General features: G+C 40.1%; 1 protein-coding gene across 1 annotated transcript; it reads right to left on the bottom strand.

Moving 5' to 3' along the window:
• Window positions 1-6,558: 6,558 nt before the first annotated feature.
• On the bottom strand, window positions 6,559-16,203 carry LOC127123370 (uncharacterized). The gene is made up of 4 exons (XM_051053593.1): window positions 13,416-16,203; window positions 13,192-13,277; window positions 12,805-13,086; window positions 6,559-6,612 (listed from the first exon to the last, which is right to left on the bottom strand). Exons 1-4 carry the CDS (start codon window positions 16,201-16,203, stop codon window positions 6,559-6,561), a joined length of 3,210 nt encoding a protein of 1,069 aa, XP_050909550.1.
• Window positions 16,204-22,336: the final 6,133 nt, after the last annotated feature.

Here is a 22,336-nt window from a genome sequence, read left to right as displayed (position 1 = left end):
AACAAAACCCAAAAGAAAGAAGTTTTCAAATCAAAACTAATAAAATGTCAGAGATTACAAGTAAGGGGGTTGGTTACACAGAGGGAAGGTGTTAGCACTCAAAGTGTCTTAGGTACTCCTAGTGAGCCCTTTTTGTGTGCATATGTATTTGGTACAAAAATGATGTTTACAAACAAATAGAATGGGGGGATGAGAAAAGAATTCATTAATTATATTTTTGTGTTTGACAAGACCTTCGGACTTGTGCCTACGTACCAACATAAAATTGAGGGATCAAAACCTCGTAGTTCGTGATACAAATTTCAAAGTGGATGCATTGCTTTTTAACAAGAATTAAGTTTGAAAGGCACAAAGGCCAAAAAATGGTTTGAATGAGTTAGTTCTTTTTGGCTTTTTTGAAAGTTTAAGTCAAGTATAGTTAATTTTATTTACAAATTTGATTAAGAAAACAAGTTTGAAAATGCAATACATAAGGCCAAAGTTTCTAGTTTGCAAAGTAGTCAAAGTTTAGAACAAAACAAGTTCAAACAAAGAAAATTTTAAAAGGAGGGAGAGATTTTGAAATTAAAGAAACGGGGAGGAGATGAAGAGACTAATCCTATGCAAAAACTTAAAAGTTAAGGGTTGAAAATATCTGACCAATGGGTAGTGTCGCACCTCAGAAAAAATGGGGATACGACTTCAAAGCAAAGCGCGATCGTACGCAAGCAATGATGGACTGAACAGAGTCGCCACCGAACTTTATTTATTCCTAAAAAGGAAAGGGGAAATATCGATAAAACCTAAGACAAATGAAAGGATAAGATATGGTCATCATAATCAATATCAGGGTTCGGGAGTCGATTACGCAAGGGGAAGGTATTAGCACCCCTCACGTCCGTTGTACTCAACGGGAACCATTAGGTCAGTTGTGTGCGTTAATGTTAGTTTGAAATATTAGGCTTTTCAGTTATTAGGTGGGAAAGAAAGAAAGGATGAGAAGATAAATGTTTTTGGATTTTTGACGAATGACTAAACCTAAGTTTTTTATTAGTGGGCCTGACAAGATTTATAAATCCTGCTCCTACGTATCTCAAAAGAGAAATCAAGGCTTACGTAGTTCTGGGTAGAAAAATGATTGTTTGTTGGTCGACTTTAGCGAAAGCTATATTGTATTAATCGACAAAAACATTGTTTTACCCAAAACAGATGAGGAGTGGACGCATACCACACATCGAACGGATTTATAAATCTACATTCGGAAAAGCGTCACTTATCTCGACTCAACAATTGTGGCCGAAACATTGTTTTATATCACTTAAGACAAGATACCTTTCGTTTATGAAAAAGTTTTTGATTAATCGCACGGCGGCGAAAAAGAGTTTGATTGGTTGGATGTATTTTGAGTGATGGCGAGAACTTGGATGAGCGAGATATACATCTCGAATCCTAGCCTCAGGAGTGCATGGTATACACCATGTTCCGTTTCCATCTTTATTGAAAGAGGTTAAGATAGGAATTAAGTATTTTGGAATTTGATTGAGAAAGGGTTTGAAGAAACCGCATTGACAATTTTAGACGATGGCGAGAACTTGGATGAGCGAGATATACATCTCGAATCCTAGTCTCAGGAGTGCATGGTATACACCATGTTCCATTTCCACCTTTATTGAGAAAGTGTTAAATAAGAATTAGGTATTTTGAGTTTTGTTATGAAAATGACTTGACCTAGATCAAGTATTGATGGACGTTTTTTAGAGAAATTTGAATGAGTGTTTTGAGGAAAAACAAAGTGGATAAGTTTGGATGATGGCGAGAGCTACGATTGGCGAGATATACATCTCGAATCCTAGTCTCAGGAGTGCGCGGTATACACCACGTTCCACTTCCATCTTTATTGAAAAGGTCTTAACTATTGAATTAATATTTTTTGAGTTTTTATTAGGAAAAATGGCTTGACGTTGAATCAAGCGTTTGGTGACAGTTTGAAAGAAATGGAATAGAATAGGAGGGAGAAATGAATTGGTTTGTTTATTGTGAAAATACTCGACGTTGGATCGAGTCATATTTTTGTATCTTTTGAAATTGTTGATTTTATTCTTGTGTTAGTAGCTAACTAAACAGTCAAGTAAAAAAGAAATAAAACAGTACCAAATTATTACACATCGGGGGAGTGGGGGTACATCTTGTTAAATGGGGATTAAAAAATCATGAAATAATTAAATCGGGCCCAAACAACAAATAATGCAATGCATGAGTGTAAGTGCAAGAGAACCGGCTCATTGTAAGAAAGCCCAAGAGTAAGCTATGTGAGGTTGACGGCGATGCTTAAAAAGCAATCGACTTACAAGGGTGTGAAAATGGGCTCGATATTGAATCGAGAAAAGTGTGATTTTAACAGTTTAAAATGGTTTTGAATGAATGATGAAATTAAAAGAAAACAAATCTATGTTATGATAATGAAACTATGAATATAATAAAGCATAAACATAAAAAATGTTAAAAGAAATAAAGATACTACACATAGGTATCGAACCCACTCCACTAAAGACCATAGAAACCACCCCTCTCCACCAGACCATTTATCATTAGTTGTCATTTTGATGCTAGATTGGATAAATAAACTAAAATGGATTAAAAATTAGAATTAAAATAAAAAACTAATAAAAAAGAAAACTGTTGGACTAACCTAATTAAACCCAGCCGCTTGGCTGTTGGGTTCTAGAGGCTAGTGAGATTGGGAATCAAAAACATAAGTTAATGTAGTATATTAAATGAAAACATTAATAAATGAAAATCTAGAAAGTTTAATAAAAAAAACTTAATGGTTTCCCTGTTTATCCTCGTTTAAAAATAAATTGAAAAAAGGAAAAGGAAACAGAGTAGCAGTTTCATCGCCCTCGTTCTCCCCTGCTTCACAAAAAAAACGCCCTCAATGAAATCTCCTTCCTCATTACTCCGTCCCCAATCGCTCTCTCCAAATCGCGTCTTTCTCACAATCTCTCTCAAAATCGCCCATCATCGCTTACCCATCGCTCATTTCTCTCAGTCTCACGATTCGCTCACACCTCAGCATCTCTCAATAGAAATCTCTCTCTGCTCTCAAAACCGCCCATCACCTCTCACTCTCTCTCAGCAAAACTCACAGTTTTAAAGAAAATCTAAAGTTTACCTCCGGTGGTGATTTGGTAGTGACGATGACGATGAAGCCTAAACTTCACTCTTTCTTCTCTAATCCAGGTATGTTTCGATTTTGGAGTTAGGGTTCTTGGTCGAATTTGGTCCGCCTCCTTTTTTTTCTCCAATCCCCTTTCTCACTGATTCGCCTCTCCTTTTATATTTGCAGATTAGGGTTTTCAGTTTGGTATCCAAAGGTTCAAAAGAGGAATTTCCTGGAAGTGCTTTTTTGGTGCTCAGAATTGGATCGCCCTACTTGATGCTAGATTTGGAACAGGTAATCTGAGCTCAAACTTTCTTCTTCATTTTTGTCTCTATTCCAATTTGGGAATTTGCTGGATTTTAACACTTGCCAATTGCTTTGTGTTACTGTAGTAAAAATATTGAAGATTCCAAAAGCGGTTTCGGTTTTGATCACAGCTTTGGATTGATTTTGAAGGAGGGGTCAGAATGCGCTGATTGATTTCCTTCAGAGTAACATCTCCATGGGCACCACCTGGTTTAATGAAAGCAAATGGATATGCCACAGTAGAAGCCAGCTTTGTCGGTGTCCTTATAAAAGATTTCTTACCTTTGAAGACAATATTTTTAGAGACTCCAATGACATTCGGTGGAACCACATTTCGTTCATGTTGTTCATGCGATGGTGTGATGTTACATAACTCTGTTAACTTTTCCAAGTGTAGGTACGTGAGCTATGTCATCCACTCTACATGGTGGAACCTCAGTATCTTCGTTTCTTCTTGTCACAAACCTTTGCTTGGTTACCAAACTGGAATCCACTGTTGCTTGCAAGTTGTTCAATCCCTGCCTTGTATCACCATCAGTAGTGAATATAAGTACGTAATGCTAGAAGCATAATGACCATCATTGTCGGTAACAATACGACTCCTTTGCAAAATCAAACCAACAATAGGTGCACTTAAACTCTTTAGCTTCCCATTAACCTCCTTTCTAGTTCAAATACTCTTTCACATAATCATACATACGAGGTGCTAAATGATGCTAAATTTTGTTGACAAATTGGCTTTGACCACTCCATCTTTGTACTTTTCAATGCAGGAACAAAAGAATCACTAATCATCTTGAAGAAATTAAGCTTCATTATGCTATCAGCAAATCCTGCAGAAGAAGCATTCTTCTTCTTGAAAATATGGAAAAAATGACTCTTTGATTGTCCAAGCTGCAACAGGCTGGAAGATCTCAATTTGTTCAACCTCATCACTTCAGGAAATGATGGAAACACCAGAACTGCATCAAGTTTGTCCCTTTCTTTCTTAACAGCAATCTTCACTTTGAGTGTAAGCTTTTCAACAAAGATCAAAGAACCAATGGCGATTTTAACATCTTCTAAATCCTTGCAAAAACAATTGTATGTCGATACATCACAAAGCTCTTCGACTAAGTAACCGACAACTTCAAAAGAAGCATCTTTTGGTTGGTGTATTAGTTAATTAGTGAAGTCAAAGTTGAGTTAATACTAGGAGAAATGAAAGTTAGCTTGAGTTAATTGTTGGAAAGAGAATTGTCACTCTCTTGGCTGTCGAATTGTAGCATCCTCCGCCTCTTAACTTGAGAAGTCTCCCTACCATCCTCTAGTTGTTCCTTTTGAATATATCTTGAATTTGAATCTGCATTATTGACACTATATGCCAAATCACCGCAAGCCTTAATCGGAGTTGTTTCAGCATCAAACATGTAGGAAAGATCTTCTCCATTTTGAGGCACATCATTCCACAGCTCCTCCGAAATATCGAAATTCGGGATTGTATTCTGCAGACAATAATCCTCTCCATGCTAATCCCATGGCTCCTTGTGATTGTTGTTAGAATCCATTAATTGAGCAGTAACTTCTAATGGTTCTGTTCTGCCATTGGTTTTGTATCATGCCGTTGTTATTTTTCCATTGTGTTGCTCACGATTTGTGCGCTTTGCTTATGCTTGCAGGTTGACAAAACATACCGGTTTGAGGTCTGCTGCGAATTCTGTTGTGGTTGAGTGGTGATGGAGAGATTCTGGATGGGATTATCACAAGTAACTTCAGGCTTACAGTTTCCTTCATTAGCATCATCGGTATTGAAGGAAATGGAGGCAAAAGGTGGAAGGGTGGCCAATGATTCTGGTGTCAAAGGGAGTTTACGCCTCTCAATCTCATTCCTATAAGAATAAAAATCATTAGAACCCAAAATTGTAATGTCAAGACCTTGTAAAAGTAGTTTGTGTAACGAGTCTTTTTTATTCTGGTCAAACGCTGCATAAGCAGCAGCCACAGAGTATTGCACTGCATATTCCACAAAAGGGTTCCTTGTTTCACTTGAGGAAACAGTTTGTATAGTAAGATTTTTGAGAATTGGTTGTAACGTAGGAGTTAGTTGTAGGATATGGGAATGGATATGCAATGGTAATTAAATGTAATTGGTCATGAAAATGTATGTATGAAAATGAGTTGGGAAATATTTGAAAGCTAAATATTATTGGATGTTATGAAATGTGTGTATGTACTATTTTAATTTGGAAAGAGCTATGGATGGAAAATGGATCATGTTTGGTTATAAAATGGATTTTTAGAAATAATCCAAGACTAATTTAAATATCAATTTAAATAATAATAAAAAATCAGTAAAAACCAAATTAAAATAAAATTAATTGATAATTTATTAAAATTACTTTGATATCAATTCTAACATTTATTTGAAAATTAATATCAATTAGAGTTTGAATCATTAGTAAAAATAACAATTAAAATTAAATTAAAATTTGGAATTAAACTTAATTCGAAATTAAAATCAAATTGAAAATTAAAAAGTCAAATAATTAAAATCCATTTTATACTCAAAAACACCATGATCAAAAAAGCATAGACAATGACCAATGTGTAACAAGAATATGGATTTGGGAATGAATGTATGCAAATGAATTTCAGGCCAAGTGCCAAATAAAAATAAAAAATTCAGGACCAAAATCGGGGTATGACAGTTGCCCCTATTTAAGTATCTTCTACTAGAGAATATGAAGCAGGACACTCTTCATATGATCATAGTGGGAGATGGTTAAATACTAAGAAGACCCGGATTTTGATCCTGAATCCCTATGACATGATGTGATATGATATGATATGATATGTTATGCATGATATGCATGGATGATATGATATGCATGGATGCGTGATTCTTTTTTTTTTAATTTTCATCTGCTAGGGATATGGTGGACCCTTAACAGGAGATGCCACTAGACAGACCAATCTGTGGGGAATGCTGGTGGTCCACAGGGAGACAGACAAATGGTAGAAAACAAACTCGCTGGGGAAGACAGTCCTGCTGGAGAATCAGACACACACTGGGGAGTAATCGAAGTGAAAGTTGATAAACAACATTCAGAGTACAAGAGATTTCGGTAGTAAGTTCACATATGACTTACTAGACCCGAAAAACCTTCTACAACAGGTTCATACATGACCTGATAACATTGGAACAAAAGGTTCAACAACAGGTTCATACATGACCTGACAATACTTGAAAAGATTCTTCAAAATAGGTTCAGACATGACCTAGTAATACCGGAATAAAAGCTCAATAACAGGTTCATACATGACCTGACAATGCTGGGGAATACCAAGAACGATTCTGACAGCAAGTTCAAACATGACTTGTCAACAAACAGAAAAATTCAAAAAGAGTGTATCGACAAGTTCATACATGACCTGACAACACTGAAATAAACATAAAGATTCTTCAAAACAGGTTCATACATGACCTGGTAATACTGGAATAAAAACTCAACAGCAATAGGTTCATACATGACCTGACAATGCTGGGTAATATCAAGAAGTTTTGACAGTAGGTTCAGACATGACCTAACAAACTCAGAAAAATCAAAAAGAGTATATCAACAGGTTCATACATGACCTGATGACAAACTAAATACTTTGAGCAAATTTCCAGAACAAGTTCATACATGACTTGATGACACTGGAACAAAAGGTTTAGCAACAGGTTCATACATGACCTGACAATGCTGGAATAAAGGCTCAACAGTAACGGATTCATACATGACCTGACAATGCTGGAGAAAATCAAGAAGTTCTGACAGTAGGTTCAGACATGACCTAACAAACTCAGAAAAATCAAAGAGAGTATATCAACAGGTTCATACATGACCGGATAACAAACTTGAACATTTTGAGAAAATTTCTAGAACAAGTTCATACATGACTTGACAACATTGGAAAGATTCTTCAAAAACAGGTTCAGACATGACCTGGGAATATTGGAATAAAAGCTCAACAGCAACGGGTTCATACATGACCTAACAATGCTGGAGCATCCAAAGAATTTTCAACAACAGGTTCATACATGACCTGACAAAACAAGAACATTCAAAGAATTTCAATTTACAGGTTCATACATGACCTGACAAAACAGAAACATTCAAGAAGTTCTGACAGCAGGTTCAAACATGACCTGACAACACTTGACTATTCAAAGAATTTCGATTAACAGGTTCATACATGACCTGACATCGCTTGGGAACAATCCACGGGAGTTTTACCAATAGGTTCATACATGACCTGAGAATATTGGAAAACATACAAAGGAACATCATTGGAGTTTTCTAACACAAAGAACCTCCAAGCTTCTGGAAACTCCTCAAGATGATAAGTCATACATGACTTTCACGGAACCATCAGGAAAGATAGGGTAATTAAACTTTCTGTACGTGCCAACAACAATTGGACTTTTGACCGTAAGTAATGGACTACAACCAACTTTTCCAGCAACAATTGGACTTTGACCAAAAGCAATGGATTACAACCAGCTTGCCAGCAACAATTGGACTTTGACCAGAAGCAATGGATTACAACCAAACTTCAGATATCAATTACGAATGTACTTACAAACAGACTGGTAGTGATGCCAACGACGATACTAGCGACAACTGGTCTTTGGGTCAAGGGATAACAATCACCAACGTGACCTGGGTCAATGCAAAATGAGCACAAAGTGTATTTTGGCTATGCATGATTTGGACTTTGCTTATATGCATGATGTATGAATGCAAATGCTGACAATATACACTGGAAATTAGGGAAAGCTTTATGGAGGTACTGAATCCTCAACACCAATAACTCAACCGAAGGAGTGAGTAAATGCATCAAAGGAGGATCTATCAAGCTGAACAGTTACACTGGCCCAATAATCCTTCCAGAGAATGATAAATTCGTGCTCTCTGGAGATAGATATTGATCATCCAAGGGGAGTCTTGCAACTTGAGACTTGCAGGGAAAGACAAAAGATTTCCTTTTAATATTTCCATATGTCAAAGCAAAATTGTGTTTCTCAATATGTTGAAAAATTCTTTTTTGAGTTCAAAATTTCATTATTAACAAATAAATGACGTTTTGCATAACAAAGAAAATCAGAGAAAAACAGCAAATGATAGAATTTGATGGGCAAACTTGTATTTATTCAAGAATGGTAGCACACAAATGGCGTAGCTCCATGGAATATTACAAATTTGAAAATGGCAATAGGGAAAAGTTTACATTGAATCGCAATGACTACTACTATCCCTAATAACAATGACACCACGAGACCTCGCTTCTGAACGGAGTAACTAGATTGATCTTCCATTTTTAGCTCTTCTGTGTTGATCAGTGACAACCGATGCAGTCTATGCCTTTTGTCCCTAATTTTTGCCTGGATCGTCCTTTCGGGTTTTCAATCCACCGGGACGCTCTTTTTTGCCTAAGTCGCCCTTTCAGGTTTTCAACTTAGCGAGCTACCATCTTTTTTCTTTTTTCTTTTTTTTATCCCTAACTTTTGCCTAGGCCGCCCTTTCGGGTTTTCAGTCCACCGGGATTTGTTAGGCATAGTATCTTTTGACTGCATCAGAGTTCACAGGGTGACTGAGCTCTTCGCCATCCATAGTTGTGAGAAATAGAACACCTCCAGAGTATGCTCTCTTTACAACGTATGGGCCTTCATAGTTGGGAGTCCACTTCCCACGTGAATCTTTGTGTACTGGCAAGATCTTCTTGAGCACGAGATCTCCTTCCTTTAACTCTCAAGGACAGACCTTTTTGTCAAATGCCTTCTTGATTCGTTGCTGGTACAATTGTCCATGGCACAGAGCGGTCATACGCTTCTCATCAATGAGATTAAGTTGATCATAGTTGTTCTGGATCCATTCAGCTTCGTCTAGCTTGGCCTCCATCAATATTCTCGTGGACGGTATCTCTACTTCGACTGGGAGAACTGCGTCCATCCCATAGACTAAGGATAATGGGGTTGCCCCTGTTGAAGTGCGGACTGAGGTCCGGTATCCATGCAAAGCAAAGGGTAGCATCTCGTGCCAATCCTTATATGTTTTCACCATCTTTTGCAGGATCTTCTTGATATTTTTGTTGGCAGCTTCAACAACACCATTCATCTTTGGACGATATGGAGAAGAATTATGGTGGTCAATCTTGAAACTCTCACATAATTCTGTCATTGTCTTGTTGTTCAAGTTTGAACCGTTGTCGGTGATGATCTTGCTTGGGATTCCATAGCGGCAGATAATCTCCTTCTTGATAAAGCGAGCAACCACATGTCTCGTTACATTGGTGTAGGAAGCAGCCTCTACCCATTTAGTAAAGTAATCGATGGCAACCAGGATGAAGCGGTGACCATTGGAAGCCTTCGGCTCTATAGCACCAATCATGTCGATGCCCCGCATTGAGAAAGGCCAAGGTGATGTCAAAACATTCAGTAGTGTTGGCGGCACATGCACCTTATCAGCATAAATTTGGCATTTATGACATTTTCTTGCATAGCTGAAACAATCGGACTCCATGGTCAACCAGTAATAGCCAACTCTCAAAATCTTCTTGGCCATGGCATGTCCATTGGCATGGGTTCCAAAGGATCCTTCATGAATTTCCTTGATTAACATGTTTGCTTCGTGTCTATCCACGCATCTGAGCAGAACCATGTCATGGTTTCTCTTGTAAAGCACATCATTGCTAAAAAAGAATTTGGACGATAACCTCCTTAGAGTTTTCTTATCCAACAATGTAGCATCTTCTGGATACTCTTGATTTAGAAGATATCGCTTGATATCATGAAACCATGGTTTACCATCAGTTTCTTCTTCAATCAGCTGACAGTAGGAAGGCTCATCTCTTCGCTCGATTCGAATAAGCGGAGCTTCATTATGGAATCTGACTTGGTACATTGATGCTAATGTTGCCAAAGCGTCAGCCACTTGATTGTCTACTCTTGGGATGTGATGGAAAGTGATATCATCAAAGTATTCTATCATCTTCACAATATGAGCACGATACGGGATCAGCTTCGCATTGCGAGTTTCCCATTCTCCTTTGACTTGATAGATCACTAAGGCTGAATCTCCATACACCTCAAGGATCTTGATTCGGAGATTAATTGCAGCTTCAAGACCAAGGATACAAGCTTCATATTCAGCGACATTATTCGTACAATCAAAGCACAACCTTGCTGTGAAAGGGGTAAAGCCACCATTTGGATTCATCAAAACAGCTCCCACACCATGACCACTGTAATTGGAGGAACCATCGAACGCGAGCTTCCATCGAGATCCTGGTTCTGGTCCTTCCTCTGGGCCTGGGATCTCACAATCCTTTATCACCATTATATCCTCATCGGGGAAATCAAACTTCAATGGCTGATAGTCTTCAACTGGTTGGTGAGCAAGATACTCTGCTAACACACTTCCCTTGATTGCCTTCTGGGTTACGTACTGGATGTCGTACTCTGACAAAAGCATCTGCCAGCGGGCAAGTCTTCCAGTCAAGGCAGGTTTCTCAAAGATATACTTTATTGGATCCATCTTCGAGATCAACAAAGTAGTATGGCAAATCATGTACTGCCTCAAACGACGAGCGGCCCATGCTAGCGCGCAACAAGTTTTCTCCAAAAGCGAATATCGACTTTCACAATCGGTAAACTTTTTACTCAGATAGTAAATAGCATGTTCTTTCCGACCAGTTTCGTCATGTTGCCCCAGCACGCATCCCATTGACCCTTCAAGCACAGTCATATACATGATTAATGGCTTTCCTGGGACAGGTGGAATTAAAATAGGAGGCTCCTGCAAGTATTGACGAATCTTCTCAAAAGCATTTTGACAATCAGAATTCCATTCAACAACTTGATCTTTTCGAAACAATTTGAAGATAGGCTCACACGTGGCCTTCATGTGTGAGATAAACCTTGAGATGTAATTCAAACGTCCAAGGAAACCTCTGACCTCTCGCTCGGTGCGTGGAGCAGGCATTTCTTGTATAGCTCGGACCTTGTCAGGGTCTACCTCAATTCCTTGTTGACTAACGATGAAGCCAAGCAACTTCCCCGAACGGACACCAAATGTGCATTTTGCAGGGTTTAATCGTAATCTAAACTTTCTGAGGCGTTCAAACAGCTTCTTCGGATGGCTCATATGATCTTCTTCATTCTGAGATTTAGCGATCATGTCGTCAACATAGACCTCTATCTCCTTGTGCATCGTATCATGGAAGAGAGTGACCATAGCTCTTTGGTAAGTTGCCCCAGCATTTTTGAGACCGAAAGGCATTACCTTGTAGCAAAAAGTTCCCCAAGGGGTAATAAAAGTGGTCTTCTCCATGTCATCTGGAGCCATCTTGATTTGATTGTATCCCGAAAAACCGTCCATAAAGGAGAAGACAGCAAATCTTGCAGTGTTTTCTACCAGAGTATCAATGTGTGGTAGAGGGAAATCGTCCTTTGGACTAGCTCTGTTCAGATCCCTATAGTCAACACACATCCTCACCTTGCCATCCTTTTTAGGCACAGGTACAATGTTAGCTACCCATTGTGGGTACTTCGCCACTGCGAGAAAACCAGCGTCAAATTGTCGTTTGACTTCTTCACGAATCTTTAGAGCCATATCTGGTCTTGTTCTTCGGAGTTTTTGTTTTACTGGCGGGCAGTCTGGCTGAAGCGGGAGCTTGTGCTCAACGATGTCGGTGTCTAGACCTGGCATATCCTGGTATGACCATGCAAATACATCCACATATTCTTGTAGCAGCTTAACCAGTCTCTCTTTGATGCTTGCTTCAAGTGTGGTACCGATTTTGACTTCTTTCTTCTCTTCCTCTGTGCCAAGGTTGATTGTTTCCACCGGTTCTTCATGTGGCTGAAGGGCTTTGGACTCGTGCTCGAGCAGCCTTGCCAATTCGTCGGGGATGTAACAATCTTCTTCACCCTCTTCTTCCGCTTGGTAGATAGGGGAGTCAAAGTTATGAGAGGTAGTAAAGTCATTGGATTCAACGGGGTTATCGTTTATTCTGCATGTTTGAATGATTGATTTCTTTTAGAAAAGTAAAAATAAAAATGCATAAATGAAGAGTTTTTTTTTTGTTTTTGAAAAGATTGCCATTTTCTTAAGAGAAAGCAAAATGAATGAATAATAAGAATTTAACAAAATATCTTTCATTCATTGATAATGATTATTTGAAAAATGAAAAGGGGCCCTACAACATGATCCATTAGCCTTGGGTAGAGCTAAGGATTTGAAAGGAAAATACAACAATTATTACTTTGACAAAGGAAAAATTTCGGGGATCTCAACCGCCTTCCAGTTGTTCAAAGCTGTCTCACACCGGTAAACCAAACATGGCTCGTCTTCACTTTCGGTGCTATCTTCAATTGCATTGAACTGATCTCCATGGATGAATCCTGTGCTAAGGAATACTTCCTGGATGCTTCGGGTGTTGTCCTTTGCAGGGACCCGGGCTCCTTTCGCAGCGGAAGGCACATATCCCAGACCAAAGTGATCATGCTTCTCACGAATAACGATAAGCTGACCCCAACCTTCAGGGTTTCCTCCTTCAATACTAGACTTTGCGCTTTTCAGAGACGCGAAAGATGAACAAGCTTTCCCAACAGGGTCCTTCATTTCCACAAAAGTGGCATTGGCTATTTCAAGAGCTTGGAAAGAAGTTTCCAAAGCGTCCTCATCAGCCTCAATGTATCTGAAGGATGAAAGGTGACTGACCACAAAGTCCTCCTCTCCAGAAATGATGATTAATTGATTGTCCACTACAAACTTCATTTTCTGATGCAAGGTGGAGGTAACTGCCCCTGCAGCATGAATCCAGGGACGCCCCAATAAGCAGCTATATGCTGGATTAATATCCATGACTTGGAAATTAATTGGGAATACATGAGGGCCAATCAATATGGGCAATTCAACCTCTCCAATCACTGTTCTCCTGGAACCATCAAAAGCTTTCACTACCAAGGCACTAGGCTTCATAGCTGGTCCTTGATAAGATAATTTGGCGAGTGTTCTCTTTGGCATAACATTCAGCGAAGATCCAATATCAACCAACACTCTCGCCAAAGCATCATCTTTGCATTTTACCGAGATATGGAGAGCACGATTGTGATTTTGTCCATCCTCAGGTAATTCTTCTCCACTGAAGCTCAAAGTATTGCAGGCTGTGATATTTGCAACTACTCCATCAAATTGGTCTACTGTTATGCTTTGTGTTACATGAGCTTGAGCAAGCACCTTCAACAAAGCTTCCCTATGGGCTTGGGAGCTCAATAACAGAGACAGAATAGAGATCTTAGATGGTGTTTGATGCAGTTGATCCACCACTTTGTAGTCACTTCTCTTGATTAACTTCAAGAATTCAACAGCATCTTCGGATTGGACCACTTCGGGTTCTTTAGTGGGAGCTGCAACTGTTGATTCCTTGTTTGCCCCCTGAGGAGTCACGTTGAATTCGGGCGTATAGATTCGACCACTACGGGTCATTCTGCTCATTCCTGCAATATTGGTGACGTCTTCACTTACAGCTTCTGTCACTTCAGCGTCTGAACTTTCATCAACTACCTTATCCACAACAGTAATCTCATATTTCCAAGGCACTGCCTTGGTGCTCTCATACGGAAAAGGTGCGGGCATACATATTTCAACAGGCGACGGATGACTATTCTCAGGCGCCACCCTTCTGCTATAGTAAGGGATTTCCACTGGTTCGGGTAAATTGAAACAAGGTTCAATTACCAACACGTCTTCGTTCTTCACGGCACTGGATATATGAAGCATTCCTTCATCCATCAAGCCTTGAATATTGTCTCGCACCATCTGACACCCTTTTGGATGTGTGGCACACTCTTCACAATTTTCATGATTTACATTAATCAGGCCAGCTTCCACCAATCGGGCATGGAATGCCACCAAAGGAGTCTTCACATCATCCACCTTATCAACCGTAATACCAACAAAGGCATCCTCAATGGCGTTTACTGCAGGATCTCCATGGGGAGGAAGAGGATTGTTCTTCACATTCGGTCCCACGTCCTTAAAAGACAGGATCTTGCTCTCAATTAGCTCACGAACCCTATGCTTCAGAGCGTAGCAACCCTCTAGGTCATGCCCGGGGGCACCTTCATGAAAAGGGCAGTGTGCATTAGGGTTGTACCATGGAGGAAGACGGTTAGGTGGAGGTCCCATAGGTCTAGGAACCACCAAACCCTTTTGCAACAAAGAGGGATACAACTCAGTGTACGACATTGGGATTGGATTGAAGGTCGCCTTCTCCCCTTGTCTCCTATTTTGGTTCTGAGCATTCTGCCTTGGCGCTTGAGCTCTCGGTTGTTGATAAACAGGAGTTGCTGGTGCTTGTTGATAAGCTGGCGGAGCCGCAGCACGTTGTTGAACTAGAGCTGGTCGATAAGCTGGAGGCGCTTGATAAGCCTGAGCAGGCTGTTGATTGAATGCGGGCCTCACGGCAGCTACATACGGTTGCGGAGCATACTGGACGGGATACATGGGTTGTTGATAGGGAATTGGTTGTTGAACATATTGCTGAGGTGGATATTGTTGTGGTTTCCTTCTTGGAGGAGCTCTTCCTTGACCAAAGGTCACAACATTTGTTTCCCCTTCCTTCTTTTTAGGAAACCCTCCAGAGAACTTCTTTTGATTAGCGTTTGAAGTTCCAGCTACAACCGCCAGCTTGCCATTCCTTATACCATATTCCACGCGAGCTCCTATAGCAACAAGCTCGGAGAATCCCAGAGAAGCACTTCCAACCATCTTCTCGTAGAATTGGGGTTGGACAGTGTCGATGAACAGTTCGGCCAATTCCTTCTCAGCAAGAGGTGGCTCAACTTGAGAAGCCAACTCCCTCCATCTCTGAGCGTATTCTTTAAAGGACTCCTTATCATGCTGAAACATGCTCTGCAGCTGTCTTCTGTCAGGCGCCATATCCATATTATATTTGTAATGTTTTATGAATGCGTCTGACAGGTTCTGGAAACACCTGATCCTGTTCTGATCCAGACTTAGATACCACTTGGAAGGAGCCCCACTCAAGCTGTCTTGAAAGCAGTGGATCATCAGCTTGTCATCCTCCACGTGTGCAGCCATTTTTCGATAATACATGATGAGATGGCTTTTTGGACAAGTGTGCCCCTTGTATTTGTCGAAGTCCGGGGTTTTGAATTTTGCTGGAATCACCAACCCGGATACAAGGCACATTTCTTTGGCAGCAGATCCAAAGACGTGGTCTCCTTCTAGATCTCGGAATTTCTTCTCAAGGAGCTGCATGTTCTCCTTTACCTCCCTGAAGTCCTCAAGCCTTACTTCGTCACCAGCAACAGTTGAGTCAATAGTCTGGTACATGTGGTTTTGATCTTCATTATGAGGAACATGCCTAGCATAGGCGGCTGGTGGAACCACAGTATGGATGACTGGACGTGCGTCGGTGTAAACTGGTAATGGCACAGCTTGTTGGACAGATTGCCCCATTTCGTGCACCACCTCCGCTCGGGGGACGAAATCATAGGGTAGCCCATATGGAGGAAGGGTTGAGGGTAACATCCTCTGAGGTGGGACTTCCACTGCTGGGCCCGTGGTATCTGAAATAACGGTCGCTTGTGGAACCTCAAACCTGAAGGTTAAAGCTTGCAGCATCTCTCGCATTTGGGACATGCCTCCTTTGATTTCGTCTAGTTCAGCTCTAACTCGGGCGCTCTCTTGTTCTTGTTCAGCCATTCTCTGTCTTGCTCTGGCGCGAGTATTATACTGGTGTTAAAAATTCAGCGTGAAACTGGAGGAAGAAAGGGCGGAATGAGACTCTATTTTTTTTTGAAAATGTATGAATGCATGTATGGATGCATTTTGTTTGCAAAACTCTTGGTTAGTTTCAATCATTCATTTCAGAAATACCACAATACTTGTTCGCAAATATTTAAAGTAATAAGGAAATGAAACACAATAAAAATGAATCTCAAAAGCGATTTTTCATTAATCTCATATCCAAGTTCAAATACAAACAACGTGCTCATGGCTTATGGGCTTTCCGAACCGTAGCAAGGTCGGTAGTCAGCCCTTCTAGCATTACCTTACAAAACTTAATGAAATTAAAGACTTGATGTGGGGTGTTCTCTGAACACATGCACCAATCAGCTTCTTGCAGCTTCTCAGGTAGCTCTCGCATGATGGAACTCGCAAATCCGGACAACTTCAGAAATTTGCCCTTCCACTCAGTGTAAAGCCCTTGGAGATCTTGGATAATGCGCACGTCTTCAGCCTTGGTCACCTCTATGTCCCTATAGAGGTTTCTCCAATATCTGCACTCACCTAGCAACACCATATAGGCAACATCCTGATCCCCACCTTCAAGTGCTTGGATTCTAGCATCGGCTCGATCCAAATGATGTTTCAACCGTGTGCAAACTCTTTCTTACTCTTCAGTCTTCAGCTTCTCGCGTTCCAGAGTATCCTTGTATTTCTGAATGGTATTCTCCAGTTCACGAGTACGAATCTCAGAAGTCAACCGTGCTTCTCTTTTTATCTCAAGGGTCAGTTCCAGAGTCTTGTTGAGTTTCTGAATCCGGAGTAGAGCTCTATCCAACTCCTCTTCCTTTGATTTGAACACCGATTTAGTGCTATAGAGCGCTTGTCCAAACTTCTCCCTCCTTGCTTCAGACTCTCTAGCTCTTTTGTTGTAGACTTCAAGCTCTTTGTCCTTCTTTTGTTGATCGTCTTTCAAGTTCCCATTCTCTATCGAGACTCGGCCAAGCTTGATTCTCAAATCAGCATTTTCCAACTCCAACTCCTTGATACGGGCGTTGAGCTTCTCTACATCTTCAGGTAATATGGGCTCTGGCTCCGGAACCAATGGATAGATAGAAGGATCAAATGGATAAGGGAGTTTAATCATTTGATCCCTCTCTCTAACCCAACAAGTGTAAGGCTCTTGGGCAATGACATTTCTCTTACCCAACTCCTTACCCTTTCTGATGACTGCTTGCCAAGACCTCTTGATCTTTCTCACCATGGGATGATCCACTTCAACACCATGTAAGATGAAAGGCTCTAGAGCTTCAGCTTTCGGAGGGCCATTCATAGGGTATCCATGCTGCCTTAGAGATAACATGGGGTTATAGTTGATGCAACCCTTGGTTCCTATCAACGGCATATTGGGGAAGTCTCCAATACTGACAATCACATTCTCGGTTTCCCAATCCCTGATATACCACTTAACATGACTGGAGGTGAGGGAAGCTAACTTCTGGAAGGGCTTGAGTTCCTTTGAGACAAAAGGACCTTCTTCGGGCATATGGGATCTAAACCAAGCATGCAACAACTGTGCACAGCATAAGACGATTCCTCCCTTCTTCTCACGACGATCATGGAGAGTGTAGTAGAGATCTGCCAAGAGGAATGGTACAGGGTTACCAGAGAGGAAAATTCTCACCGCCAGGTGGTCCATAAAATGGTCAATATTTGGGAAGAGAACTATCCCATATACCAACACGGCTAACACAGCATAAAAGGCTTCCCAATTCCCTTCTTTTTCCATCTTCTTGGCCTGATCTTCCAAGAACTTCCTAGAAAAACCACTGAAAGGTCCTTTCACATCCCAATTGTCCACGACTTCAGAAACTTTCAGACCCAAAGCTGAAGCTATCCTCTTGGGAGGAATATCTTCATCGAGCTTAGGAAACGGATTATGGTCCTTCAAATTCCGGCCTATGATCCTCTCAACCTCCTCCAAGGTAGGAGCCAACTGGAAGTCAGAAAACGTGAAACAACGTAGAGGTGGATCATAGAACTGAGCAATAGTTACCGCGGTCATCATGTTTATCTTCTCATTTAGGATGTCCAGAATTCTTCCATAGTTTTGTACAAAGCTGTTGAGTTTGAGGGGTGTTACTTTGGCACTCAACTTCTGCAGGCTGGTAAGGTCCACGTTCTTGTATTTGAACTGAAAAGTGCCTCTTCTCTCAGGATTCATCTTGCTAACAAGTCTTGGATTCCTGAAATAATGCGAAACAAACTAAGAGTTTTGCTTTTATGCATATGCAATGAATGGATGAATGGATGCAATCTTTTTGTTTTTTCCTTTTTTTTTGATAGGTTCAAAGGTCGGAGGTATGGATAAATTTGATTGCTTTCCAAAACAGGGGTTCTCACCGGGTATGATCTAGGGCTTTGTTACAAAGGATCCCCAGAGTCATTGATTCACAAGAATGTTTGACGCTTACGGGAAATACTTTCCGGTCGTCAACTCCATCAAGGGAATCTATTCTGGGTGAGGTTCTCGTACCGACCCTTACGAGGTATTCACCTCGGGAGTCCGTACTACGCAACCATCGACTGGGTTCTAGACAGGGTACTCAGAGTCATGGATTCAAAAGACTGTTTGACGCTTACGGAAAATACTTTCCGGTCGTCAACTCCATCTAGAGAATCTATTATGAGCGAGGTTCTCGTATCGATTCTTACGAAGTATTCACCTCGGGAATCCATACTACGCAACCATCATTTCTAGTTGGCCAAAGGTTCAATGTTCTAAAAGGTTCTTAGAGTCATGGACCCCTTTGAAACATCGAAGCTTACGAGGTATACACCTCAGGCGACAATATTTGCAAAAGGATCTACTCTAAGTGAGGTTCTCGTACCGACTCTTACGAAGTATACACCTCGGGAGTCCGTACTACTCAACCATCGTCCTATCTTATGTTTTTTCACTCTAGTCTCGGGTGTAGAGTCTTTCCCACATGGTTTGCAATCAAATACCCAAATACCAACAATCACAATAGAACCACAATACAACAGATATATCAATGTAATAATAAAGATAAATAAAAGCAATAAATAAGGAAAAGCCACACAATTTAAACAAACAAAGGCACACAAACGTCCTAACTAGGCTTGACTCGCTTAGGGAACGATTGTCCCCAGCAGAGTCGCCATCTGTCGCACCTCGGAAAAAATGGGGATACGACTTCAAAGCGAAGCGCGATCGTACGCTCGCAATGATGGACTGAACAGAGTCGCCACCGAACTTTATTTATTCCTAAAAAGGAAAGGCGAAATATCGATAAAACCCAAGACAAATGAAAGGATAAGATATGGTCATCGCAACCAATATCATGGTTCGGGAGTCGATTACGCAAGGGGAAGGTATTAGCACCCCTCACGTCCGTTGTACTCAACGGGAACCATTAGGTCAGTTGTGTGCATTAATGTTAGTTTGAAATATTAGGATTTTCAGTTATTAGGTGGGAAAGAAAGAAAGGATGAGAAGATAAATATTTTTGGATTTTTGACGAATGACTAAACCTAAGTTTTTTATTAGTGGGCCTGACAAGATTTATAAATCCTGCTCCTACGTATCTCAAAAGAGAAATCAAGGCTTACGTAGTTCTGGGTAGAAAAATGTTTGTTTGTTGGTCGATTTTAGCGAAAGCTATATTGTATTAATCGACAAAAACATTGTTTTACCCAAAACAGAAGAGGAGTGGACGCATACCACACATCGAACGAATTTATAAATCTACATTCGGAAAAGCGTCACTTATCTCGACTCAACAATTGTGGCCGAAACATTGTTTTATATCACTTAAGACAAGATACCTTTCGTTTATGAAAAAGTTTTTGATTAATCGCACGGCGGCGAAAAAGAGTTTGATTGGTTGGATGTATTTTGAGTGATGGCGAGAACTTGGATGAGCGAGATATACATCTCGAATCCTAGCCTCAGGAGTGCATGGTATACACCATGTTCCGTTTCCATCTTTATTGAAAGAGGTTAAGATAGGAATTAAGTATTTTGGAATTTGATTGAGAAAGGGTTTGAAGAAACTGCATTGACAATTTTAGACGATGGCGAGAACTTGGATGAGCGAGATATACATCTCGAATCCTAGTCTCAGGAGTGCATGGTATACACCATGTTCCATTTCCACCTTTATTTAGAAAGTGTTAAATAAGAATTAGGTATTTTGAGTTTTGTTGTGAAAATGACTTGACCTAGATCAAGTATTGATGGACATTTTTTAGAGAAATTTGAATGAGTGTTTTGAGGAAAAACAAAGTGGATAAGTTTGGATGATGGCGAGAGCTAGGATTGGCGAGATATACATCTCGAATCCTAGTCTCAGGAGTGCGCGGTATACACCACGTTCCACTTCCATCTTTATTGAAAAGGTCTTAACTATTGAATTAATATTTTTTGAGTTTTTATTAGGAAAAATGGCTTGACGTTGAATCAAGCGTTTGGTGACAGTTTGAAAGAAATGGAATAGAATAGGAGGGAGAAATGAATTGGTTTGTTTATTGTGAAAATATTCGACGTTGGATCGAGTCATATTTTTGTATCTTTTGAAATTGTTGATTTTATTCTTGTGTTAGTAGCTAACTAAACAGTCAAGTAAAAAAGAAATAAAACAGTACCAAATTATTACACATTGGGGAAGTGGGGGTACATCTTGTTAAATGGGGATTAAAAAATCATGAAATAATTAAATCGGGCCCAAACAACAAATAATGCAATGCATGAGTGTAAGTGCAAGAGAACCGGCTCATTGTAAGAAAGCCCAAGAGTAAGCTATGTGAGGTTGACGGCGATGCTTAAAAAGCAATCGACTTACAAGGGTGTGAAAATGGGCTCGATATTGAATCGAGAAAAGTGTGATTTTAACAGTTTAAAATGGTTTTGAATGAATGATGAAATTAAAAGAAAACAAATCTATGTTATGATAATGAAACTATGAATATAATAAAGCATAAACATAAAAAATGTTAAAAGAAATAAAGATACTACACATAGGTATCGAACCCACTCCACTAAAGACCATAGAAACCACCCCTCTCCACCAGACCATTTATCATTAGTTGTCATTTTGATGCTAGATTGGATAAATAAACTAAAATGGATTAAAAATTAGAATTAAAATAAAAAACTAATAAAAAAGAAAACTGTTGGACTAACCTAATTAAACCCAGCCGCTTGGCTGTTGGGTTCTAGAGGCTAGTGAGATTGGGAATCAAAAACATAAGTTAATGTAGTATATTAAATGAAAACATTAATAAATGAAAATCTAGAAAGTTTAATAAAAAAAACTTAATGGTTTCCCTGTTTATCCTCGTTTAAAAATAAATTGAAAAAAGGAAAAGGAAACAGAGTAGCAATTTCATCGCCCTCGTTCTCCCCTGCTTCACAAAAAAAACGCCCTCAATGAAATCTCCTTCCTCATTACTCCGTCCCCAATCGCTCTCTCCAAATCGCGTCTTTCTCACAATCTCTCTCAAAATCGCCCATCATCGCTTACCCATCGCTCATTTCTCTCAGTCTCACGATTCGCTCACACCTCAGCATCTCTCAATCGAAATCTCTCTCTGCTCTCAAAACCGCCCATCACCTCTCACTCTCTCTCAGCAAAACTCACAGTTTTAAAGAAAATCTGAAGTTTACCTCCGGTGGTGATTTGGTAGTGACGATGACGATGAAGCCTAAACTTGACTCTTTCTTCTCTAATCCAGGTATGTTTCGATTTTGGAGTTAGGGTTCTTGGTCGAATTTGGTCCGCCTCCTTTTTTTTCTCCAATCCCCTTTCTCACTGATCCGCCTCTCCTTTTATATTTGCAGATTAGGGTTTTCAGTTTGGTATCCAAATGTTCAAAAGAGGAATTTCCTGGAAGTGCTTTTTTGGTGCTCAGAATTGGATCGCCCTACTTGATGCTAGATTTGGAACAGGTAATCTGAGCTCAAACTTTCTTCTTCATTTTTGTCTCTATTCCAATTTGGGAATTTGCTGGATTTTAACACTTGCCAATTGCTTTGTGTTACTGCAGTAAAAATATTGAAGATTCCAAAAGCGGTTTCGGTTTTGAT

This window comes from Lathyrus oleraceus, chromosome 2 (assembly GCF_024323335.1).
Source record: "Lathyrus oleraceus cultivar Zhongwan6 chromosome 2, CAAS_Psat_ZW6_1.0, whole genome shotgun sequence".
Classification (NCBI taxonomy): domain Eukaryota; kingdom Viridiplantae; phylum Streptophyta; class Magnoliopsida; order Fabales; family Fabaceae; genus Lathyrus; species Lathyrus oleraceus.
The sequence above is the reverse complement of the archived record's forward strand: the minus strand, read 5'-3'. Positions and strand labels throughout refer to the sequence as shown.

Excerpts from the sequence above, each read along its gene's own strand:
- LOC127123370 (XM_051053593.1), bottom strand. The coding sequence starts at position 16,203 with ATGGCTGAACAAGAACAAGAGAGCGCCCGAGTTAGAGCTGAACTAGAC. Across the intron at positions 13,087-13,191 it reads CTGGAGAGGAGGACTTTGTG|GACCCTGTTGGGAAAGCTTG; the intron begins GTCAGTCACCTT and ends GTGGAAATGAAG. Across the intron at positions 6,613-12,804 it reads GTGAAGACGAGCCATGTTTG|GTCATGTATGAACCTGTTGT; the intron begins GTTTACCGGTGT and ends CAATGTTATCAG.